The sequence below is a fragment of the Oncorhynchus mykiss genome, chromosome 15 (assembly GCF_057628025.1).
Source record: "Oncorhynchus mykiss isolate SJ-2025 chromosome 15, ASM5762802v1, whole genome shotgun sequence".
Lineage (NCBI taxonomy): Eukaryota > Metazoa > Chordata > Actinopteri > Salmoniformes > Salmonidae > Oncorhynchus > Oncorhynchus mykiss.
In genome coordinates, this window is record NC_143036.1 from 27695928 (window position 1) to 27721897 (window position 25970).

The 25970-nt window shown below is 43.6% G+C and overlaps 2 protein-coding genes and 1 non-coding gene across 66 annotated transcripts in view; 1 reads left to right on the plus strand and 2 right to left on the minus strand.

The window, feature by feature from the left end:
- scrib (scribble planar cell polarity protein) overlaps nt 1-3451 on the minus strand; it is a 105646-nt gene extending 102195 nt beyond the window's left edge. For all 50 annotated transcript variants that reach the window (XM_090199753.1, XM_090199755.1, XM_090199744.1 and 47 more), the window contains exon 1: nt 1918-3451. In XM_090199753.1, the coding sequence (XP_090055879.1) occupies nt 1918-2076 (159 nt within the window). In that variant the 5' untranslated portion in view covers nt 2077-3451. The remainder of the gene's footprint in view (nt 1-1917) is intronic.
- A 1837-nt stretch (nt 3452-5288) lies between these two features.
- On the minus strand, nt 5289-24148 carry LOC110489901 (poly(U)-binding-splicing factor PUF60). 15 transcript variants are annotated; one of them, XM_021562875.3, is made up of 12 exons: nt 23992-24148; nt 23267-23352; nt 22856-22951; nt 22653-22742; nt 22008-22058; nt 20545-20706; nt 20283-20375; nt 18672-18885; nt 18347-18579; nt 15079-15235; nt 14451-14710; nt 5289-5952 (listed from the first exon to the last, which is right to left on the minus strand). In XM_021562875.3, the coding sequence occupies exons 3-12, from the start codon at nt 22934-22936 to the stop codon at nt 5653-5655; spliced, it is 1641 nt and encodes a 546-aa protein (XP_021418550.1). In that variant the 5' UTR covers nt 22937-22951; nt 23267-23352; nt 23992-24148; the 3' UTR covers nt 5289-5652. The 15 variants fall into 15 exon arrangements, with proteins under 15 accessions (XP_021418550.1, XP_021418553.1, XP_021418551.1 ...); XM_021562878.3 differs by having other exon boundaries at nt 18389-18579; nt 23992-24128; XM_021562876.3 differs by having other exon boundaries at nt 15061-15235; nt 18389-18579; nt 23992-24120.
- On the plus strand, nt 18998-19072 carry trnaa-ugc (transfer RNA alanine (anticodon UGC)). Its single transcript has one exon. It is a non-coding gene; the product is annotated as a tRNA-Ala (tRNA).
- Nucleotides 24149-25970: the final 1822 nt, after the last annotated feature.

Below are 25970 nucleotides of genomic sequence, written 5' to 3' on the forward strand. Positions count from 1 at the left end.
GTCGATCACAAGATACCATTCATTTCTGTGAAGACTCAATAGTGCATTGAAGCAAAATGAAGTCGATTAAGATGGCGTCTCATGGAGACATAACATGTGAAGTTTGAGCTACTCCAGCGAGTGACGTTGCAAGCTCTCAGTGAATCCCCTCTCATTGAGTAACTCAAGTTGAAGGCCGACCGGGGTCCTGCAAGCTGCTATTAGCAACTAAATTATCCTTAGAACTTCTGTGTGCGATTTTAAAATAAATTGATTCAAGGACATGCATCTGGTGTATTAGAAGCAAAGATTGACATTTCCCCATTCACTATAATGGGGGATCCTGTTTTCTGCAAACAATGCCTGCAGTACCACGGTTGGACTTGAATTTCTGTAGTTTCAATGAGAGGGTACAGTTGTTATCCCCATGGCAGCAGCACATCTCACTCCCTCATCCAGGTCTGTCTCACTTCACCAGCCCCACAGCACACTAAAAACTATGGGTGACAGGGCTTTCAGTTGCAGGGCTCCAGAACGCACTTCCAGACCAGTGGAGGCTGCTGGGAGGGCTCATAATAATGGCTGGAACAGAGTAAACAGAATGGCATCAAACACACGGGAGCCATGTGTTTGATGTTGATACCTTTCCACCTATTCCGCTCCAGCCATTACCACATGCCTGTCCTCCCCAATTAAGGTGCCACCAACCTCCTGTGTTCCAGACACTATTAGGGCTGCAGAGTCTGTCCTCCAGCTCAAGACCATGCTGTTCAGAAAAGCTCATTCTGTTCTCATGTCCTCTGGATCTGGCGACATCTGTATACAGCTTTGATTGTTGTCCAGAGTTCTGGATTGTATTTATTTTTTTGGTGTGACTTGGGTCTGATAAATGCGCTTTACAACTTAAATGTATTATAATTAGTATGAATTATTATTACGTCTAGAGCGCCATCATCTCCCACAGCCATTCCCCTATACTGGAGCAGGACAATGAACACAGCTGCAAATTGAGACGCGAGTCAGGCAATTTGTTCCGCCCCAGTGCTCTGGTGTAAATGAGTATGTTGCATGGCCAGATAACCATCCAGCTCCCCTAAAATAAACAAGGGACATGCAAGCAAAGCCTTGGTGATTTTTCATGTAGGAGGAGTGTGGGTGGAGGAGGGAGACTCATTCCACAAACGCCTCCTCCCTCTGTTACCAATCGGTCCATGCTAACCGGATTCCTTAGGACGTCCCTACCCCATTGAAGTTGAAATGTAAAATGGTTAGGGCTCTGGTAAGGACATCCCAAGGATTCCGGATAGCACTGACCGTTTCCAATCCCACTGGACCATGCAGTTATTGCAGACAACATAGTGAGGTGCCAGCCAGCTCCTTTCATCTGCTGAGTTCGTCTACACATTTGATATCATGCAGCACGCCCACTCCACTGCAGCATGAGCCTCCTCTGCCTTTGACTCCAACAGCAAGCATCCAAAGGCAGAAAGAGGCCCGTTTCTCCTCTGATTCCTACTCTCTGCTGTCATCAATGTTAATCTGAGCAGGCAGCCTCCTATCCCAGTTGCTTTGATTCCTATTGTCAATAGTTATCCAATGCAAGAATAGGACATACAGGTAACATCATACGTAACATCATAAGTATCTACAACATTCACCAATGACAGTGTTTGGAATATGAATGAATGACATTTAAACCACTTTCCAAATAAACAATGTTCTTCCTGCATTAGTTAGTTACTATGCTCAATTGATTAAATACTGATGAAGTTGACACATGTTCACAGATGCGTGACAGGCAGACAATCAAAACATCAGTCACCTGTCCCTTGGGAGTTTCTCATGGTTGCATGCCTTGATTTGACCGCGCATGATAATCATTTGTGGCGGCCAATATAGGCCACAATGTGTGCTTAATTATAACCACTGGTTGCTTACCTTGGGTAAATCTCTGAGTTGGTTGGCGTCGAGGAGAAGCTCTTCCAGACTGCGGCTGTAGCGGAATATCTCGTCAGGGACATTTTGCAAATTGCAATGTCGCTTGTCCACCGACTCGACGTGGCGGTTACAGCGCCACAAAGGGATACACTTCAGCATGTCCGGCTGCCGTATTGATTTGGTTGCCGGTGCTACTCAACAATCCGCATCGGAGAGAGAAACGGGGAACGGTTGTGGGGGAGGAGGGAGAGGAAAAAATATCGACAGTGACAGATAAGAGTGGACGTCGAAATCCCGCTGCTCCCACGTCGATCCAGAGGCCAAAAATCCGGTTAAAACCAGGGACAGAATTAATTCCGATCGTCAATTGATATCCCAACTCCAGTCCTTTTCGTTGGCTCTCAGCGACTCAAATCAAACTAAAATGTTATTGATACATACAAATATAATAGCTAAAGTTATCTTCCTTGATTGTTAACTTGGTAAATTTTCATTAAAATGCCATCATACTGACAATCTAAAAGAACAAACTACTAAATTAAATGAACGTTTTAATTTCCTTACTTGTGCGACAATATTAAAGCAGCCCAGTCAGCGTTAGCTAACACTAGCCCATTTGTTATTTGATACAAGGAAGCTGGCCTGTCCAGCAAGATCGCCAACTAACTAGGCAAATAGTAATTGGTTCCCCGTTACGAATGTGTGTTCTGCTGCTTAATGCGAGTAGTCCCGTGTAAGCACACCGAACGACCTCTCGAAGGTACGTACGGAGATGGAACTCGTTTGTGTCGCGAGCTAGTCGCTAACATTAGCCACCTTTGTGATCTCTCGTGCCTCTTTAGGCTACGGAAACCAACTGCAATATAAACGACCTTAGGATTTCAAAACCGACAATTGGCAGTCTTTCACTAACTATTTGCACTGAAAATTACAACCAGAAGTCATATGAAGCGTTTAAACCAACAAAATGTTGAAACCACAATATCAGCAACAGGATTATGTTCACTAAACCGGAGGTACCGCCGCTTTGTGGCAAGCTGCGCTCGTCTGGAGGGCCACGCAGGAGTCTGGGGGGATGCGGGCAACCTGTGTGGGTCTTCGGGCTTTTGTCTCGGTCTTCATTTAGCGAACAAACATAAGCTATTTGACCAAATACCGGTCTGAAGGAAACCTCTGTAGTTAAATACTCCGCTGGGGAGTTTCCTCACTCTCCGGCCGGGTGTGTGGTGCTGTTGTAAAAATGTGGTGGGGAGTGCTAACCACGACCTTCCAGCTCCGCCCAGTGGCTCCTCCTTATTGTTGTTGTGGCTGGGTGTGCACGATTTACACCCCCCTTCAACTGACACCTCCCAAAGGTGCAAAAACGCACTTACTACGCCGCTCATCTCATGGCGCACACATGTCTACCAAGTGCATACTCAACATTTACTTCATAGTAATAGACATCCAACTACAGATAATATTGCACTATTTTTTATAATTGTGGATTATTGGTTTTTGTAGGACAATTACCGCCCTCCACACGGGTATGACTGCATACGCCGGCCAGTGCGAACACACATATACAGGAAAATAAAAATCAAGTGCATCCATTCATTCCTTCTCCCTCTCTCAGCAAGCACCTAAAACTGCACATAGGTAATAGCGACCCCAAGGGGCTAGGAGGTTTTGAATGTGCCTTTTAGAAGATGGTTGCCTTTAGGTTCGTGTCGAAACCGCTCTGCTTTGGTTGCTTATCAAATTCCTCCATCTAGCGGTAATGAAAGCAAAGTAGACTTAAACTCAGCCGAATTCAGCAAATGCGTAGGCCTATCGTAGATTGTCAAGAGTGCGCCCGCTGACAGGTAGACATGTAACCTCATTCATGCTTGCTGAGGAACACTCAACTCAGTTATCTTATATGGAGGTGGAGTAGAGTATTGATAACTGTTCGCACGATTTGCTAGTAACATTGAAACCCCATCAGTCGATACTTGTAAAAATGTCAATTCTGAAAATGCTTACCTGTATTTATGTTTTTCTTGTACAACTACGGTCCTTCAGCAGGGTGATACAATTCATACTTTTATATACTGAAAAATATATATAAAAACACAATATGTAAAGTGTTGGTCCCATGCTTTACAAGGTGAAATAAAATATCACAGAAATGTTCCACATGCATAAAAAGCTTATTGTTCTCAAATTTTGTGCACAAATTTGTTTACATTCCTGTTAGTGGCCATTTCTCCTTTGCCAAGATAACCCTGACAGCTGTGGCATATCAAGAAGCTGATAAAACTGCATGATCATTACACAGGTGTGCTTGGTGACAAAGGCCACTCTAAAATTTGCAGGACCTCCACATCCAGCTTCTTCACCTGCGGGATCTTCTGAGACTGGGACAGCCGATGAAACAGAAGTTTTTGTCTGTAATATAGCCCTTTTGTGGGGAAAAACTCATTCTGATTGGCTGGGCCCGGTTCCCCAGTGGGTGGGCCTATGCCCACCCATGGCTGCACCCCTGCCCAGTCATGTGAAAGCCATAGATTCAGGCCTAATGAATTTATTTCAATTGACTTGATTTCCTTATATGAACTGTAACTGAATAAAATCATTGAAATTATTACGTTGCGTTTATATTTGTGTTCAGTAGAGTACAACCAACTTTTTCCTAATTTGTGTTGCTCATCTGGAGAAGTAGCGGCCTTGACATATTACAAACTGAGATTAAATTGGCAGAAGCACACTTGTGCAGAGTTAAGAAACACAAATTAGGAAAGTCTGTTTTCGATCAATGTTTTGATTGAAAGTATGAATTTCAGCAACCAGCGGTTGTACAGGACAAACATAAGTACAGGTATACGTTTTCAGAATCAACATTTTTACAATTACCAACATATTTTCATGCAACACTTGCAAAGATACAGTATAATTAAGCCTATTATAGGCTACAACCAGTCAATTATTCAACCTTGTAAAGAAAGCCTCCAGAATCTAAAGTTTAATATAAAATAAGCTTTATGAAACTGGGAATTCCACAATCAGAAACATTTTAACAAAATAACAGATCTCAAATGTGTTCAGTATCCATTTACAATGCATCTAATTGATTGAAGCTCAATTTATAAAAATGTGGGGGAAAAAAATTGTCCCAAACCCAGCAGTGATGTCAGCAGTGATGCTGACAAAAAAAAAAAAAAAAAAATGGTCTTCACAGCAAAGGTCAATAATTGCGGTCAGACCGTTTTGAAATAGCTACAATATATTTAATAATTTTAGTTAACTGAAATTACTACGTTCTATTGAAATGTCAAGAAATGGGGAATATTAGTAATTGAAATAGGATTTTTCCTTCCCAAAACACATAAGAAATTCACAACAGACATTCACATAGTTGAAGAATTTATTTGTGGGTAAATGGGAACCAATAGCTCTAAAACGATTTTTAAAGAGTCCTGACAACTTAAAAATGGGGGTAACCTAATGACTTCTCAATTTGATAACAAAAAAAAACTGCAAATAATACAAAATAAATCAAGTCTTCACAGTAGGTGACAAAACTAAATCCATGAGGTGCAAATATTATTTTCTTAACCAATCCCTCAAAAGAGACCATTAATAATATTAATATCAACATCAATAAAAAAAATTACAATTTAAAAAGAGGCCCAAATCTCTAGCAGCAGTGATAGTGGCTGAAGTGAGTTTGAGCAACGGGTATGGGATGGGTGTTGGGCGACCATTTCAGACAGTTTATGCGGAGAGGTCGCTACTGTTAAAGCGCTCTTGGTCGTAGACCTCCGCGATGACCTTGCGACCCCCAAACCAGCGGTCGTTGAGTGCCTGGATGGCCTTGTTCATCTCCGAGACCATGGAGAACTCCACAAAGATCTTGACGATGATCTCGGCATCCTCCTCCTCCCCCTGCTTCTCCTGGTAGATGATGACCCGGTTGACGGCACCAAACTTGCCGCACTCCTCTGTCACCTCGCCCTCTAGGTCGTCATCGATGTCCTCTGGCCCCACCATGTTCCGTAACACCATCACCGTAGACTGGGGAGGGGAAGACAAGTCAATATGTATTCCTACCCAAATCGCATTACATTCAAAATAAATCTAAAATAGATCTACTTTTCAGTGAAAGTACTGCAACTTTTGTACATTTTTTGCAATTAAACAAGGCAAATACAGTGCATTCGGAAAGTATTGAGACATGGACTTTTTCCAAATTTTTACAGCCTTATTCTAAAATGGATCAAATAAAAATCCTCCATCTATACACAATACCTCATAATGACAAAGCAAAAAAAGATAACATTTACATAAGTATTCAGACCCTTTACTCAGTACTTTCTTGAAGCACCTTTGGCAGTGATTAAAGCCTAGAGACTTCTTGGGTATGACACGACAAACCCGGCACACCTGTATTTGGGGAGTTTATCCCATTCTTCTCTGCAGATGTGTGGTGCCAGGACAACAACCTCTCCCCCAACGTGATCAAGACAAAGGAGATGATTGTGGACGAATGGAAAAGGAGGACCGAGCAAACACCAATTCTCATCGACAGGGCTGTAGTGGAACAGGTTGAGAGCTTCAACTTCCTTGGTGTCCATATTAACAAACTTATTTTTCTTTCATCTTTATTTAACCAGGTAGGCCAGTTGAGAACAAGTTCTCATTTACAACTGCGACCTGGCCAAGATAAAGCAAAGCAGTGGGATAAACAAACGTACAGTCAATAAAACAATAGAAAAAGTCTATATACAGTGTGTGCAAATGGCATGAGGTGGTAAGGCAATAAATAGGCCATAGTAGCAAAGTAATTACAATTTAGCAAAGTAACACTGGAGTGATATGTGCAGATGATGTGCAAGTAGAAATACTGGTGTGCAAAAGAGCAAAAAAAGTTAATAAAAACAATATGGGGATGAGGTAGGTAATTGGATGGGCTTTTTACAGATAGGCTGTGTACAGCTGCAGCGATCGGTAACCTGCTCAGACTGCTGATGCTTAAAGTTAAGTTAGTGAGGGCGGGAGGGAATGATCGGTTGAAACGCATGCATTTAGTTTTACTAGCGTTTAAGAGCAGTTGGAGGCCACGGAAGGAGTGTTGTATGGCATTTACGCTCGTTTGGAAGTTTGATAACAGTGTCCAAAGAAGGGCCAGAAGTATACAGAATGGTGTTGTCTGCGTAGAGGTGGATCAGGGAATCACCAGCAGCAAGAGACATCATTGATATATACAGAGAAAAGAGTTGGCCAGAGAATTGAACCCTGTGGTACCGCCCATAGAGACCGCCAGAGGTCCGGACAACAGGCCCTCCGATTTGACACACTGAACTCTATCTGAGAAGTAGTTTGTGAACCAGGCGAGGCAGTCATTTGAGAAACCAAGGCTGTTGAGTCTGCCAATAAGAATACGATGATTGACAGAGTCGAAAGCCTTGGCCAGGTCGATGAAGACGGCTACACAGTACGGTCTTTTATCGATGGCGGTTATGATATTGTTTAGTACCTTGAGCGTGGCTGAGGTGCACCCGTGACCAGCTCAGAAACAGGACTGCACAGCGGAGAAGGTACAGTGGGATTCGAAATGATCAGTGATTTGATAACTTGGCCTTCGAAGAATTTGGAAAGGCAGGGCAGGATGGATATAGGTCTGTACCAGTTTGGATTTAGAGTGTCACCCCCTTTGAAGAGGGGGATGACCGCAGCAGCTTTCCAATCTTTAGGAATCTCAGACGATATGAGAGTTTGAACAGACTGGTAATAGGGGTTGCAACAATGGCAGTGGATCATTTTAGAAAGAGAGGGTCCAGATTTTCTAGCCCAGCTGATTTGTACAGGTCCAGGTTTTGCAGCTCTTTCAGAACATCTGCTATCCGGATTTGGGTGAAGGAGAAGCTGGGGAGGCTTGGGCAAGTAGCTGCGGGGGGTGCGGAGCTGATGGCCAGGGTAGCCAGGAGGAAATCATGGCCAGCCATAGAGAAATGCTTACTGAAATACTCGATAATCATGGATTTATCGGTGGTGACGGTGTTTCCTAGCCTCAGTGCAGAGGACAGCTGGGAGGAGGTGCTCTTGTTCTCCATGGACTTTAGTGTCCCAAAACTTTTTGGAGTTAGAGCTACAGGATGCAAATGTATTTTTGAAAAAGCTAGCCTTTGCTTTTCTAACTGACTGTGTGTATTGGTTCCTGACTTCCCTGAAAAGTTGCATATCGTGGGGACTATACGATGCAAGTGCAGTACGCCACAGGATGTTTTTGTGCTGGTCAAGGGCAGTCAGGTCTCGAGTAAACCAAGGCCTATATCTATTCTTAGTTCTTCATTTTCTGAAAGGGGAATGCTTGTTTAAGATGGTCTACTGACGGGATGAGGTCAATATCCTTCCAGGATACCCGGGCCAGGTTGATTAGAAAGAAAGGCCTGCTCACTGAAGTGTTTTAGGGAGCGTTTGACAGTGATGAGGGGTGGTCGTTTTACCGCAGACCCATAGTGGATGCAGGCAATGAGGCAGTGATTGCTGAGATCCTGATTGAAAACAGCAGAGGTGTATTTGGAAGGCAAGTTGGTCAGGATAATATCTATGAGGGTGCCCATGTTTACAGATTTAGGGTTGTACCTGGTGGTTTCCTTGATAATTTGTGTGAGATTGAGGGCATCTAGCTTAGATTGTAGGATGGCCGGGGTGTTAAGCATGTTCCAGTTCAGGTCACCTAACAGTATGAACTCTGAAGATAGATGGGGGGGCGATCAATTCACATATGGTGTCCAGGGCACAACTGGGGCCAGAGCGGGGTCTATAACTAGCGGCAACGGTGAGAGACTTGTTTCTGGAAAGGTGGATTTTTAAAAGTAGGGGCTCTAATTGTTTGGGCACAGACTTGGATAGTATGACTGAACTTTGCAAGCTAACTCCTCCCCCTTCGGCAGTTCCATCTTCACGGAAAATGTTGTAGTTGGGGATGGAAATTTCAGAATTTTTGGTGGCCTTCTTAAGCCAGGATTCAGACACAGCATGGACATTAGGGTTGGCAGAGTGTGCTAAAGCAGTGAATTTAAAATATATATATATTTAAACTTAGGGAGGAGGCTTCTGATGTTAACAAGCATGAAACCAAGGCTTTACGGTTACAGAAGTCAACAAATGAGAGCGCCTGGGGACTCGCTGGGCCTGGGTTAACCTCCACATCACCCGAGGAAAAGAGGAGGAGTAGGTTGAGGGTATGGCTAAAGGCTCATCAAACTCATCGTCTATTGCGTTGGGGACAGAGAATAAAAGCAGCAGATTTCTGGGTGTGGCAGGGCATAATGTACAGACAGGGGTATGGTAGGGTGCGTATACAGTGGAGGTAAACCTAGGCATTGAGTGACGACAAGAGTTTGCATCTCTGGACACATTAGTTATGCTGGGTGAGGGAGGTGGGACAAAAGAGGTATCTGAGGCATGTTGAGTGGGACTAGGGGCTCCGCAGTAAACTAAAACAATGATAACCATCCTAATCAACAGTATACAAGGCATATTGACACTAGAGGGAGACAAAGTGAGGCATAAAGCAAACACAGGTGTTGATTGGGAGAGCTAGCTAAGACAACAGGTAAGACAACAACAGCTAATCAGCTAAGACAACAGGTAAAATGGCGATGAATGGGCAGAGAGGGTTAGTTAACTCCACACAGTGCCCGAGTTCGAGGTTGGGGCCGACAGATAAACAAAAATAAACCAAATGTAGTACTGTGATTAATGAACAGCCCAGCAGGTATCAGCTACAGTGGGGAGAACAAGTATTTGATAACCTGCAAATTCGGCAGTGTTTCCTACTTACAAAGCATGTAGAGATCTGTAATTTCTACCATATGTACACTTCAACTGTGAGAGACGGAATCTAAAACAAAAATCCAGAAAATCACATTGTATGATTTTTAAGTAATTAATTTGCATGTTATTGCATGACATAAGTATTTGATCACCTACCAACCAGTAAGAATTCCGGCTCTCACAGACCTGTTAGTTTTGCTTTAAGAAGCCCTCCTGTTCTCCACTCATTACCTGTATTAACTGCACCTGTTTGAACTCGTTACCTGTATAAAAAGACACCTGTCCACATAATCAAACAGACTCCAACCTCTCCACAATGGCCAAGACCAGAGAGCTGTGTAAGGACATCAGGGACAAAAGTGTAGACCTGCACAAGACTGGGATGGGCTACAGGACAATAGGCAAGCAGCTTGGTGAGAAGGCAACAACTGTTGGTGCAATTATTAGGAAATGGAAGAAGTTCAAGATGACGGTCAATCACCCTTGGTCTGGGGCTCCATGCAAGATCTCACCTTGTGGGGCATCAATGATCATGAGGAAGGTGAAGGATCAGCCCAGAACTACACGGCAGGACCTGGTCAATGACCTGAAGAGAGCTGGGACCACAGTCTCAAAGAAAACCATTAGTAACACACTACGCCGTGATGGATTAAAATCCTGCAGCGCACGCAAGGTCCCCCTGCTCAAGCGAGCGCATGTCCAGGCCTGTCTGAAGTTTGCCAATGACCATCTGGATGATCCAGAGGAGGAATGGGAGAAAGTCATGTGGTCTGATGAGACAAAAATAGAGCTTTTTGGTCTAAACTCCACTCGTCGTGTTTGGAGGAAGAAGGATGAGTACAACCCCAAGAACACCATCCCAACCGTGAAGCATGGAGGTGGAAATATCATTCTTTGAAGATGCTTTTCTGCAAAGGGGACAGGACGACTGCACCGTATTGAGGGGAGGATGGATGGGGCCATGTATCGCAAGATCTTGGCCAACAACCTCCTTCCCTCAGTAAGAGCATTGAATATGGGTCGTGGCTTGGTCTTCCAGCATGACAACGACCCGAAACACAGCCAGGGCAACTAAGGAGTGGCTCCGTAAGAAGCATCTCAAGGTCCTGGAGTGGCCTAGCCAGTCTCCAGATCTGAACCCAATAGAAAAGCTTTGGAGGGAGCTGAAAGTCAGTATTGCCCAGCGACAGCCCCGAAACCTGAAGGATCTGGAGAAGGTCTGTATGGAGAAGTGGGCCAAAAACGCTGCTGCAGTGTGTGCAAACCTGGTCAAGAACTACAGGAAACGTATGATCTCTGTAATTGCAAACAAATGTTTCTGTACCAAATATTAAGTTCTGCTTTTCTGATGTATCAAATACTTATGTCATGCAATAAAATGCAAATTAATTACTTAAAAATCATAGCTCAAGGATAGCTTTGGGCTGGGCCACTCGGTGGGAGCTAGCTTGCTGTGATGATCAGGAGTAATGGTTCAGGGCTTATGGCAGGAATCCGGTGTTGTAGTGGAGAAAAACAGTCCGATATGCACAGGGTTAGTAACGCACTGTGCAGACTGGCAATTATTAACCAGGCTAAAAGCGGCTGGTGTCTGTGCTACAGGTAAAGGCCGCTAGCAGTGGCTAACAATGACTAAATAACTAGTAGCTAAGTAGCTGGTTTGCTTCTGATGGCTAGCTTCTGGTAGAGTTCTAAAAAGTCTAAAAATAGCAGATCCGTATTATATTGGGTGAGGCGGGTTGCCGGAAGGTATATTTCATTTAAAAAAGTTAGATTGAAAATATATTGAAATATATACAAAAATATGAAAAATACAACATTTACACGGGAGAACGACAAACAACGTCTGCACTGCTACGCCATCTTGGAATCAGACTATCATGGTCCAAACACACCAAGACAGTCGTGAATAGGGCACGACAAAGCCTATTCCCCCTCAGGAGACTGAAAAGATTTGGCATGTGTCCTCAGATCCTCAAAAGATTCTACAGCTGCACCATCGAGAACATCCTGACTGGTTGCATCACTGCCTGGTATGGCAACTGCCCGGCCTCAGACTGCAAGGAACTACAGAGGGTAGAGCGTACAGCCCAGTACATCACTGGGGCCAAGCTTCCTGCCATATACCAGGCGGTGTCAGAGGAAGGCCCTAAAAATTGTCAAAGACTCCAGCCACCCTAGTCATAGATTGTTCTCTCTGATTCCACATGGCAAGAGGTACTGGAACCCCAAGTATAGGTCCAAAAGGATTCTTAATAGCTTCTATCCCCAAGCCATAGGACTCCTGAACAGCTAATCAAAGGGCTACCCAGACCCCTCTTTTACACTGCTGCTACTGTGTTTATAAGCTATGCTTAGTCACTTGAACTCTACCTTAAGGTAAGGGCTTGTAAGTAATAATTTCACTGTAAGGTCTACCTACACCTGTTTTCAGCACATGTAACAAATAAAACTTGATTTGAGATCCTCTCAAGCTCTGTCAGGTTGGCTGGGGAGATGTTAGATTGGGTTCAAGACCGGGCTCTGGATGGGCCACTCAAGGACATTCAGAGACGTGCCCCGAAGCCACTCCTGCGTTGTCCTGGCTGTGTGCTTAGGGTCGTTGTCCTGTTGGAAGGTGAACCTTTGCCCCAGCCTGAGGTCCTAAGCGCTCTGGAGCAGGTTTTCATCAAGGATCTCTTTACATCGCTCCGTTCAACTTTCCCTCGATCCTGACGTGTCTCCCCTCCCTGCTGCTGAAAAACATCCCCACAGCATGGGCTCCCGAGTGGCGCAGCAGTCTAAGGAACTGCATCTCAGTGCTAGAGGCGTCACTACAGACCCTGGTTTAAATTCCAGAACGCATCACAACCGGCATTGATTGGGAGTCCGATAGGGTGGCTCACAATAGGCCCAGTGTCGTCCGGATTAGGGTTTGGCCGTCATCGTAAATAAGAATTTGTTCTTATTAACTGACTTGCCCAGTTAAAGGTTTCCTCCAGGCATTCAGGCCAAAGAGTTCAATCTTGGTTTCATCAGACCAGAGAATCTTGTTTCTCTAGGTCAGAGTCTTTAGGTGCCTTTTTACAAACTCCAAGCGGGCTGTCATGTGCCTTTTACTGAAGAGTGGCTTCCGTCAGGCCACTACCATAAAAAGGTCTGATTGGTGGACTGCTGCAGAGATAGTTGTCTTACTGGAAGGTTCTCCACAAAGGCACTCTGGAGCTCTGTCAAAGTGACCATCAGGTTCTTGGTCACCACCCTGATTAAGGACCTTGTCCCCCAATTGCCCAGTTTGGCCAGGCATCAGCTCTAGGAAAAGTCTTGGTGGTTCCAAACTTCTTCCATTTAAGTGATGGAGACCACTGTTCTTGGGGACCTTCAATGCTGCAGAAATGTTTTGGTACCCTTCCCCAGAACCGTGCCTCAACACAATCCTGTCTTGAAGATCGACAGACAATTCCTTCGACTTCATGGCTTGGTTTTTGCTCTGACATGCACTGTCAACTGTGTGACGTTATAGACCGATGTGTACCTTTCCAAATCATGTCCAATCAATTAAATTTACCACAGGTGGTCCAATTAAGTTGTAGAAAAATCTCAAGGACGATTTTTTTTATTTTACCTTTATTTAACTAGGCAAGTCAGTTAAGAACAAATTATTATTTTCAATGACGGCCTAGGAATAGTGGGTTAACTGCTTTGTTCAGGGGAAGAACAACATTTTTTATCTTGTCAGCTCGGGGATTTGATCTTGCAACCTTTCGGTTACTAGTCCAACGCTCCAACCACTAGGCCTATGGGGTGGCAGGAAGCACCTGAGACTCGAAATTGAGCTCATAGCAAAGGGTCTGAATATTTATGTAAAAAGTATCAATAGTATAATATAATAGTAGATACAGTGCATTCAGAAAGTATTCAGAACCCTTGACATTTTCCACATTGTTTACATTTCAACCTTTTTCTAAAATTGATTAAATACATGTGTTTTTATTCATCACTCTACACACAATACCCCATAATGGCAATGAGAACAGGTTTAGAAATGTATTCAAAATAAAAAAACAGATACTTTATTTACACATCCTCACAGCATGATGCTGTGGGATGTTTTTCAGTGGCAGGGACTGGGAGACTAGTCAGGATCAAGGGAAATATGAACAGAGCAAAGTACAGAGAGATCCTTGATGAAAACCTGCTGCAGAGCACTCAGGACCTCAGACTGGGGCTAAGGTTCACCTTCCAACAGGACAACGACGCTAAGCACACAGCCAAGACAATGCAGGAGTGGCTTCAGGACAAGTCTCTGAATGTCCTTGAGTAGCCCAGCCAGAGCTTGGACTTGAAACCGATCTAACATCTCTGGAGACACCTGAAAATAGCTGTGCAGCGATGCTCCACATCCAACCTGACAGAGCTTGAGAGGATCTGCAGAGAAGAATGGAGGAATTCCCCAAATACAGGTGTGCCAAGCTTGTAGATATATACCATAGAAGAATTGAGGCTGTAATCACTGCCAAAGGTGCTTCAACAAAGTACTGAGTGAAGGGTCTGAATAATTATAAAATGTACAAACATTTATAAAAAACTGTTTTTGCGTTGTCTTTATGGGGTAGGTGGAGGGGGGGGAAGAGAGAAAATGTAATCAATTTTAGAATGAGGTTGTAACGTAACCATGTGGGAAAAGTGCAGGGTTCTGAATACTTTCCGAAAGCACTATATACACACACAATCTTCATGTGTGATCTTACCTCTGATTTCCTCAGCAGTTTCTGCATGACCATGTGCCTGGCGCTGCTTCCGGAAATGCTCATGTGTTCTTGGTCGCTCAACATCTCCTGGCCTGTCCCATCCTGCAGCATCTCTTTCTCCTCCTGCTTCTTCTTCTGAAGCTCTTGTAGAGAGGGGTTGATTTGGGCCGGGTTGGTGATCACAGGCGGTGAGGCCAGCACAGGGTTGACCAGGCCCACCTGGGGCAGGACTGGCAGGTTAGGACGCACTGGTGTCACACCTACAGGGACATTCACACACATCAGCCATACATAAATACATCTTCATTGATATGGTTTCTCTGAGAGAACATTGCCATTCATAGGAGTCAAAACCTGTTGCAATTTCATTGTTTCTCTAATTGGTCATGTGGCATGTGAACCAACTGTAGTCAAGCTTTTTTTTTAACACATTCTCAAATGAGCAGGATCAGATGGAAAAACTACAAAAACTGGCTGACCAGATAATCCCGCTCAACACAGTAGCATTGAGTAGATAAGATACACACTTGAAATAATTTAAAACGATCCTCTAACCCTCTAAAAAGATTCAAAACAGTGCACAGGTCAGTGGACAATACTCTGTACTCACACATGTCTCGATACACACCTGTGATCATTCCGGGGGCCTGGGCAGCCATGACTGCCTGAGGGATGCCCATGGAGCCCATCGGACCCATTTGTCCCATTTGTCCCATCTGACTCATTTGGCCCATCTGGTTCGCCCCGGCCATCGCCCCCAAGATGGACGCCCCGGTCACAGCCTCCTTGAGAGAGGGGCGGGACGCATTAGCAGGAAAACACAGTGAGGTTGCACAGTCAGACTTTATACAGCATGTATAGTGCTCTACTCTGCATTAGGGTTGGGGGATGTCCACCTTTGTCCTATCGTGATTAAGTACCCATAAAACATTGCGATATTCAATGATACTGACCCCCTACTGGCCAACCACCCAAAAGACTTAACAAAAATACCATTTTTAAAAAGACCGGTAAAAAAGGACCACTAGCGCGAGCTCGCAGGACAGTCAGAGGCAAAGTCATTAATATTCTAGAGTTAAGTCAGGTGACTGGTTGAGCCTTCTTGGGAAGTTGGGAAACCCAGCTTCAGCTTAATTAAGAAATATATTAAAGCCTTACCAGCTAGCTAACCAATCCATTTTACTGTCCGATCCTTCATAAAACGAGTCCACTAATTGTTATTTTTTACCTTTCCGCAAGCCACCTGTTGCTTGATATGAGCAAGTTCACACAAATGTATCAAATAATAGGTCACCCACAACTAGTTGGCTAGTAACATTTGTGGCTATTGGCTGGCCAGTCAACTTAGTGTATGTAAACTTCTGACCCACTAAAATTGTGATAGTGAGTTATAAGTGAAATAGTCTGTCTGTAAACAATTGTTGTAAAAAATGACTTGTGTCAGGCTCAAAGTAACCGACTTGCCAAAACTATAGTTTGTTATCAACAAATTTGTGGAGTGGTTGAAAAACAGGTTTTAATGACTCAAACCTAAGTGTATGTAAACTTCCGACTTTAACTGTATATATAAATCATTCTGACGGGACATTTTGTGCTGCTTTGTTGAAAATCTTAGCTCCGTCTACATTGTTCTTTCATTGTGTAAATTGTTTAACATTTATTGAAACTGCTATAGCCTTTATAACCTAAGGAATAGGCAACTTGCCGTGGCCCTCACTACAATTGTCAGATTAGTAGTGCCAAGACAATATACAACATTCTACAACTACAAATTGTCACTTCCACTAAACTCAACAATAGTATTTACAATAGATCTACAATAGTATTACTAAACAGAACTATGACTACTGTTAACAGTGCCAGATATAGCAGTGAGGGTGTGTGCTTGCTTAAGCAGTGAGACTGCAGGGAATAATTAGCTTCCACACCCAAAAGCACTGAACAAAAATATAAAACACAAGTGTTGGTCCCATCTTTCATGGGCTGAAAAAATTTAAAAAATCCCATAAATATTCCATACGCACAAAAAGCTTATTTCTCAAATCGTTAACAAATTTGTTTACATCCATGTTAGTTAGCATTTCTCCTTTGCCAAGATAATTGATCCACCTGACAGGTGTGGCCTATCAAGAAGATGATTAAAAACGTATGATCATTACACAAGGGCACCTTGTGCTGGGGGAAAAACAATTTTTGCAGTTGACAACACCGCAGATGTTTCAAGTTGAGGGAGCGTTCAGTTTGGCATGCTGGCTGCAGGAATGTCCACCAGAACTGTTTCCATAGAATTGAATGTTCATTTCTCTTCAACAAGCTGCCTCTAATGTCAGACCACACGTAACCGTTTGTGGGGGGGAAAACTGATTCTGATTGGCCTATGCCATCCAAAGCCCACCCATGGCTGAGCCCCAGCCCAGTCATGTGAAATCCATAGATTAGGGCCTAATGAATGCATTTCATCTGACTGATTTCCTTATATGAACAATAACCCAGTAAAATCTTGGCATGTTTGTGTTAACATTTGTGTTCAGTATATTTTACAGGAGCAGAATTGCTTCTTAGTATTATAGTACTTAGAATTACAAGGGAAGAGGGCCAGCCCTCATTTCACAGGGGATAAACTTTTGCAACCGTGGGTTGAGCTCACATCAGAACAAGCAGACATGGCACAGCAAATGTTGTTAGCAAACACAGAGCAGTGAACATAGAAGACTTTATATTGCCCTGCACGGGTTCTGCATTATCAATTCATCAAATACTGTATTCAATTCTACGGCAGGGCACATCAAAATATATGTTAATGTGCACAGAAAATAGAAGATTCAGATTTATATACACAGAAATATAAATGTATCTTTAGTATATTAATTATACTTATCACATTTTAACAAAAAGGTCACACCTAGCTACCTACAGTGAGCTCCAAAAGTAGTGGGACAGTGACAAATATTTTGTTGTTTTGGCTCTGTACTCTAGCACTTTGGATTTGAAACGATACAGTAACTGAGGTTAAAGTGCAGATTGTCAGCTTTAATTTGAGGGTTTTTTGATATGGGGTGAACCGTTTAGAAATTACAGCACTATTTGTACATAGTTCCCCCCCCCCCCATTTTTAGGGGACCAAAAGTATTGGGACAAATTCACTTCTGTATTATACATTAAAATGTTTAGTATTTGGTGCTATATTCATAGCACGCAATGACTACATCAAGCTACACATTTTTTGGATCTATTTATTGTTTGTTTTGGTTGCGTTTCAGATTATTTTGTGCCCAATAGAAATTAATGGTAAATAATGGAGTCACTTATTGTAAATAAGAATCTTTCTAAACACTTCAACATTAATGTGGATGCTACAGTGATTATGGATAATCCTGAATTAATCCTGAGTAATGATTAGTGAGAAAGTTAGAGGCATCGCTGCAACAGGAGTCGCTAGAGCGCGATGGGACATGGACATCCCGGCCGGCCAAACCCTCCCCTAACTCGGACGATGCTGGACCAATTGTGCGCCGCCTCATGGGTCACCCGGCCGGCTTCAACACAGCCTGGGATTGAACCCGGGCCTGTAGTGACGCCTCAAGCATTGCGATGCAGTGTCTTAAACCGCTACGCCACTCGGGAGGCTAGCACAAATATTTGTACTAGTTTAATACACATAAGTGACTTTGTCCCCATATGTTTGGTCCCCCATGTACAAAAAGTGACGTAATTTCTAAATGGGTCACCAGATACGGGTGAAAATACCCTAAAATTAAAGCTGACAGTCAGCACTTTACCCTCAGTCATTGTATCATTTCAAATCTGAAGTGCTGAAGTACAGAGCCAAAATAACAAGAAAATGTGTCGCTGTCCCAACACTTTTGGAGCTCACTGTATATCAGAGGTATATTTACCTGGAAGGCCAATAGATCCCTTTGGAAGGGAATCATACTTGCCTGGGCCGTTATCTTAGCGGTGGCTGCTGCAGCAGCCACGGCTGCAGCGGGCGGCAGGCCACCAGGCTGGGTGGGGGTCAGCATGGGCATGGGCGGGGTTACGGCCTTGCCCACCCGCAAGTACTGGCCCCCCAGGTCAAACAGGTTCATGGAGGACACTGCATCCAGGGACGACTGGGGCTTGTCATACTCTGCCAGGGAGAGAGGGGGGAAAATAGGAGTTAGGAGGACAAACACACAGCAACAGCACATCCTGAGGGCCGCCAAACGCCTCTCTGCTCACCGATGAAGCCAAAGCTCTTGTGTCTTCCTGTGGTGGGGTCCCTGGCTAACGTGCAGGACTTGATCCTCCCGAAGGCCTCAAAGACGCTCTTGATGTCCTCGTCTGAGAGGTCAGGGTGGACGGAAGCCACGAAGATCCGGTTGTAGGCGCGCGCCTCCTCTGCCAGCTGGTCGATGATGGGTTGCGCCTGACCAATGTTACCTGGCCGCCCCACCTACAGCACAGATACCAGCACAGGGCCAATGAGTGGGGTGTCACAGCCCACTGACCGAGCAACGCAACACCTCGAGCTCCAAAACCGAAGGAGACCATTTCTCTTTGCAATTGGTCCCGTGTGGCTCAGCTGGTAGAGCATGGTGCTTGCAACACCAGGGTTGTGGGTTCGATTCCCACGGGGACCAGTACAAAAATGTACCAAAAAAAAAATGTATGCACTCACTACTTTAAGTTGCTCTGGATAAGAGCATCCGCTAAATAACTAAAATGTAATCGCAGCCCAATGTATTCTTTGCCAAGTTTCCACTAGCCTTGCTAAACAGCATCTTTCCACCAGGGCTTTCTGCAAAGGCTTAGGTAATACGAGTGATGTGAAACGTGACAACCTGCACTATAGAGTAGAGACAACACCTTCTATTGACACTTCTCACTCTCCCCCTTTTTTTTCTGAATTATAGAAACTGACAACATACCAACAACTCAGATAGTCACTTTAAAATCGTCACCTGGAAATCAACTAGAGCCGAAGATCACGTAAAAAAAAAAACGAAGAGGAGATCAAGAAAATAGCCTGTCTAGAACTCATTAAGATAATTCTACTGTAAAAGCTGCTTCACTCACTCAGGCAGTTTCGAACAACACTGAAAGGCCTGTTCAGAATGCCGCAGCCAGAGCTGCGGCTGAGGATCAACTAGTGGAAATGCTTAAAGAATTAACAAGATAAAACCACACGTGTGGCTAGCACTACACTTTCTAGAGTAGTTGGAGGTATCTCCTCTAACTGTCCATCTATAGGCTAGTGTATGGAGCGTCTCTATTAGCGGCTAAGTAGTATATGATCTGTGCTGCAGGTGGGGCGGCCAAGCGACACCAACCAGGCGCAGCCCATCATCAGCACATCTCGGACACAGAGCAACACATCATCGTACGCTGCCCGGGCATCCTAGAGGAACTGGTCACTAAAACAATGTGGTGATGACATCATGGAAGCAGAACACAGCAGACATTCACAAAAAAACACCCGCGCGCACACAGACATGCGCGCACACACACAAAACACACACGCACCCAAACACACACACGCATACCTGTAAATGAATTGACATACATACAAGCAAAGAAAGACAAAAGAAATGAGTGGCTTTAGATAACACTTCCATACAGAATTTAGAGAGACTACCAATTAGTGATTCACACAGAAATAATAGTTCAGTTACACGGAAAGAGCGAAATGAGGATTTCGAACTGGATCCATGCGTTCTCGATAGAAATGAAAAGAAAACAAAAAGGTTAAAAAGGTAATAGCAGGAGCACCCCTCTTTTCAGGGGTATAGAGGGGGTTCTGAGAGGTCCACTTCCACTGGGCCGGACAGGCTGACTCTCCAGGCCACTCACCTTGATGTTCCTGCCCCCAAGCATGACTGAGTTCATCTGCTCCAAAGCCAGCTGTGCCGCCTCCGGGATCTCATACTCCACAAAGGCAAAGCCCTGCACAGACAGATACAACCATGGGACAACAGTCCACCGCATTACAGAAACATGCACGCCACATTCCCCTGTTGTGCTTCAGTTTCCCCTCACATAATTTAGTATAGATGTGATTCTAATCACATTGCAACGCTGTGTGGTGTGGTTTAAGGGTGCTCTATACACGGACCTTGTGCTTCATTGTAACGGAGTCCCATGACATGTCAATGCTCTTGATGGGGCCAAAAGGGGCAAAGGCCTGTCTGATGGTGTCCTCCCCGAGCTCATAGTATATGGAGCCCACATACACCCGGCACATGATGGCTAGAGCACGCTGACGCTGAGCCGCCACCTGGTAACCCCGGAGAAAAACACACCATGATGTTTAGGGGGTCTATGAAAGCAAGAACACACAAAAATAAATCTTATCTAGATGTGTATGGGTAAATTATTTTTTATATTGAAATGTAAATGTATTTGTTTAATTCTGAATGGTGTTTGCTTTTCCCAACAATAGACGTACAGGCCAATGTCAGGGACAGATGCAATCTGGGCATACGCAACATAGAGTCCCGGACAACGATTTTGCGACTATCTACACAAAGATTAACAATTTGGTGAATGCTGGCACCCAAACAGCTACGTAATTTTAAAAAATGTATGTTTCTCATTACTGCATTAATATGGGTGAAAGCACTGAAGGTGACATGGATGTCCTTCGCTAATATTTGGCTCCTGAAACGGACCTGTAGTCCAGGGCTGCATATAGTGTATATTGTGACATTTCAACATGGCCAACAAATTAAATAAACACCTATATCAGTTGAATAGCATCCATTAAAAGCCTAAGGAAAACATTTTACACTTACGTCTCTAAGGGGAGTGAGGGATGGTTAACCACTGAAAGCAGAGTTTACTGGGTCCTTTACTCAAGTATTTTTACTTGAGCATAGCTGCTTTTACTATCACCCACGGGCAAAACTAACAGCCTAATCTATTACAGAAGAGAAAAGTGATATCCCCTATTACAGCATCAAATTTGACATTGCCAAAAATTCCTGTTTGAGCAGTTCTCTCATCTTTGGTTATTGAAAGAGACTGCTAACCCTCTTTAGCCCCACACCAAAGCTGGCTTTTTCAGCTTCAATCAATGCAAAGTACAAGCATATTTTCAAAGAAGACATGGACTTCCCCCATGTTAATTTTCTCAACCACCCATGGATAGCCATTTCAGGCTAGTGTAAAAAGCCATCATACTGCTAAAATGCCCCGATGAAGTTTGTATTGTGCTCAAATGTATGAATTCATACATAACGTCCTAATATAAATCACTTTCAGTGTAAAACAAACAAACAAAAAAACACACCAACAGCTGTTGCCACTAGTGGAAGTACTTCCGGGCATTTCTTCTGAAATGGTGCAGTGGGCATACAAACACAGCTTCATTAACCAGACTGAATTAAGCAGAAACAGTGTGTGTAAGAACTGGTCCCTCATAATTATTATATTAAAAACCATGTCTTCTTTTGAAATATGAGTTCTTTGGTCAGCTGCCATGGCTATGATTGAGGCCAGAGTGGCCAATCAAAGAAGGGTAACTGTCCTTTTTAACAGGAATGCGAACAGAGAAAATAAGTTTAATAATCTATTGACCGATTGTAAAGGTGAGAGAGGATCTCCAAAGCCCATTGTCACTGCTGCCATCTGAAAGACAGTAAAGATGAAAAAGGTGCTGAAAAGTAGGTTAGATATATATTTAAGCTTTGCTTTTTCAAATGTCATTGCTTTTGATATACATCAGCTAGACACACATCCCCTAAAAGACTTTCAGGACTAATTTGTCTTTCCCTCTGCAGTCCCACCCACTCCAATCTGCCCCAAAGCATTTCACAATATTACCCCACATTCAAGACATTCAAAAGCCCTATGTGGGACCAAGTGCAAAGCATTCAACATGTTTAACTAAGTCTTCATGTTGATCTTCTCCAGCTGAAAAAGAAGAGAGGCAGAAGCAAGAGGACAAACATCCCTATCCCATCACCGTAAGCAGAGAAATACACGTGTATATGCTGTGCTGCAGTTGTGAAGGATGTTACTATTTGTTTGTGCTACTTAACAATCAAGTATTGTTTGTAACTACAAAGTTACTAGGGCAGATGCTTTTAACTGTATATGTGATAGTCCAAGTTACTCTTAGAAATAAGGCTAAAATTGAGTGTGGTTGGTGTTAAGGGAAGAACATATGGTCAAGAGGATGGAGAGTTTAGTTGCAGGAGTACAGAATTCAGCACTTCTCACCTGCAAGTTGGTGAGCTGCTGTTGCTGATGGGCAATGGTCTGCTTCACCAAGACACTCTTAATGCTCTGCTCCATGGCATATTTCTTTGCCTGAAGAAAAGTTTGTCAGCGTGAGAAAGAATCGTGGAACCGCAGGCAAATTGACTGATCTTGAGTCATTACGTATACACCTGTATTTAGTCATGCTTATGTAGTAGGCTCACCCTTTGTAGAGCCTCCTGCTGCTCCGGGGTGAGAGGCGGCAGGCCAAGCTTCCCACCTGTGCCCTGTCCATTCTCCATCATCAGAGCTGTCCCTCCCTGAAGAACCACAGCAGGAAAGAAATGAATACACATCTGAGCATCCTCAGAGACAGGAACACTTATTCATTGGAGAAATTGCCATGCACTGCACATTTGGTATGCTGCATCTCTGTTCTTCTATGACCATCTTTAAGAGATTTGAGGTATAGAGATTGAGAATCATCACAGTACATATATCGTACTGGAGAAGCGGAAGCAGTTAATCTTGATTTGGAAGCAGTGATTAGAATAGTTATAGGCCTAAAAGCACAAAATCCGACCAGTCACCAGTGATTGGAACGCACAATGGGCGCGTGGAGATTATTTCCTTACCTACAACCTGATAAACGCTGGGACCACCAGAGGCAGGATAACCCCAAGGGGAAGAGTGATGGGGAAGCCTTAACAATTCAAAAAGTCTGAGAGAGAGAAAATGCTTTCAGACTAATGTTAGCAGCTGCAAGGCGGTAAACTTGGTATCCTCCATTTGCGCCGAGTGTTTGCCTAGGTCATTTCCTACCAATTTAGCTAGATAACTATGTCGCTAGTTAGTATATAATGTATAGTGTTCGTATAGAAGCAAGTACAAAGCTAGCTAAATTCGTTGACTAACTTTATACACTTCAGTAAAGCTCAATTTAACGTCGGTTGGGCTAACGTTAGGCGAGCTATAGTCAGTAACTAGCAATCTAGCTAAGCTGGTCGATGCATCGTTAGGCTAAATAACATTTCACCATTTTCAATCATGACTCGTGCATTGTAATTCCAACAATAGTCTGTCACACTAGCAGTTCGATCTGTGATTAGTTGGCTACAAATACGACACATTTAGCGATTGCTTTATTTGTGTAGCTAAATAGCATTAGCCAGGAGCATATTGTCGCAGTAGATAGCAAGCTAGCTAGCTAAAAGGCCTCATGCCTAAATTCAGGTTTTGTAAATTAAACATGGTTAATGGGAATAAACCAATAATTCGCACAATAGATGTATACGCACAACTACTAAACAAAGAAAACAATAACTGAGTTCATATTTAACTTATTTAGCAAGCTATTTACCGCAATCTCCGTCACCGCCATAAGCACACCTTCCTGAATAGGCCCCGCCGTTCTTCTTCTTCTTTAAATTGAATTAGCGGATTGCGTCAAACTGTGAGGTGCATACACCGCCACCTCCTGTACTGGAGTATGAGTCCGGTCACGGGCCACTGACTGTATCCCTATATACAGTGCCTTGCGAAAGTATTCGGCCCCCTTGAACTTTGCGACATTTTGCCACATTTCAGTATTTTTTTGTGAAGAATCAACAACAAGTGGGACACAATCATGAAGTGGAACGACATTTATTGGATATTTCAAACTTTTTTAACAAATCAAAAACTGAAAAATTGGGAGTGCAAAATTATTCAGCCCCTTTACTTTCAGTGCAGCAAACTCTCTCCAGAAGTTCAGTGAGGATCTCTGAATGATCCAATGTTGACCTAAATGACTAATGATGATAAATACAATCCACCTGTGTGTAATCAAGTCTCCGTATATATGCACCTGCACTGTGATAGTCTCAGAGGTCCGTTAAAAGCGCAGAGAGCATCATGAAGAACAAGGAACACACCAGGCAGGTCCGAGATACTGTTGTGAAGAAGTTTAAAGCCGGATTTGGATACAAAAAGATTTCCCAAGCTTTAAACATCCCAAGGAGCACTGTGCAAGCGATAATATTGAAATGGAAGGAGTATCAGACCACTGCAAATCTACCAAGACCTGGCCGTCCCTCTAAACTTTCAGCTCATACAAGGAGAAGACTGATCAGAGATGCAGCCAAGAGGCCCATGATCACTCTGGATGAACTGCAGAGATCTACAGCTGAGGTGGGAGACTCTGTCCATAGGACAACAATCAGTCGTATATTGCACAAATCTGGCCTTTATGGAAGTGGCAAGAAGAAAGCCATTTCTTAAAGATATCCATAAAAAGTGTTGTTTAAAGTTTGCCACAAGCCACCTGGGAGACACACCAAACATGTGGAAGAAGGTGCTCTGGTCAGATGAAACCAAAATTGAACTTTTTGGCAACAATGCAAAACGTTATGTTTGGCGTAAAAGCAACACAGCTGAACACACCATCCCCACTGTCAAACATGGTGGTGGCAGCATCATGGTTTGGGCCTGCTTTTCTTCAGCAGGGACAGGGAAGATGGTTAAAATTGATGGGAAGATGGATGGAGCCAAATACAGGACCATTCTGGAAGAAAACCTGATGGAGTCAGCAAAAGACCTGAGACTGGGACGGAGATTTGTCTTCCAACAAGACAATGATCCAAAACATAAAGCAAAATCTACAATGGAATGGTTCAAAAATAAACATATCCAGGTGTTAGAATGGCCAAGTCAAAGTCCAGACCTGAATCCAATCGAGAATCTTTGGAAAGAACTGAAAACTGCTGTTCACAAATGCTCTCCATCCAACCTCACTGAGCTCGAGCTGTTTTGCAAGGAGGAATGGGGAAACATTTCAGTCTCTCGATGTGCAAAACTGATAGAGACATACCCCAAGCGACTTACAGCTGTAATCGCAGCAAAAGGTGGCGCTACAATGTATTAACTTAAGGGGGCTGAATAATTTTGCACGCCCAATTTTTCAGTTTTTGATTTGTTAAAAAAGTTTGAAATATCCAATAAATGTCGTTCCACTTCATGATTGTGTCCCACTTGTTGTTGATTCTTCACAAAAAAATACAGTTTTATATCTTTATGTTTGAAGCCTGAAATGTGGCAAAAGGTCGCAAAGTTCAAGGGGGCCGAATACTTTCGCAAGGCACTGTAGCTACACAAAAATGGAAGGGAAAAGGACGGGGAAAAGGGAAGGAATATTGCCCTATAAACAACAACAACTCAACAGTATTATGCTACTTGGCCCTATCTGATCCTACACCAGGCCCGGCAGCTTGGGAGAACGGCAAACCATCTTCAACCATCTTGTACACCCACGTACTTCTCTGCAGCTGCCACCACAGCATCTATTTTATGTGATCCATTTCT

Coding starts and splice junctions, on each gene's coding strand:
- LOC110489901 (XM_090199756.1), bottom strand. CDS start 24,012: ATGGCGGTGACGGAGATTGCG. Junction 20,707..22,007: donor CTCTCTCACCTTTACAATCG/GTCAATAGATTA, acceptor CGGGGTTACCAG/GTGGCGGCTCAGCGTCAGCG. Junction 14,711..15,060: donor AGGTGTGTATCGAGACATGT/GTGAGTACAGAG, acceptor ATGTCCCTGTAG/GTGTGACACCAGTGCGTCCT.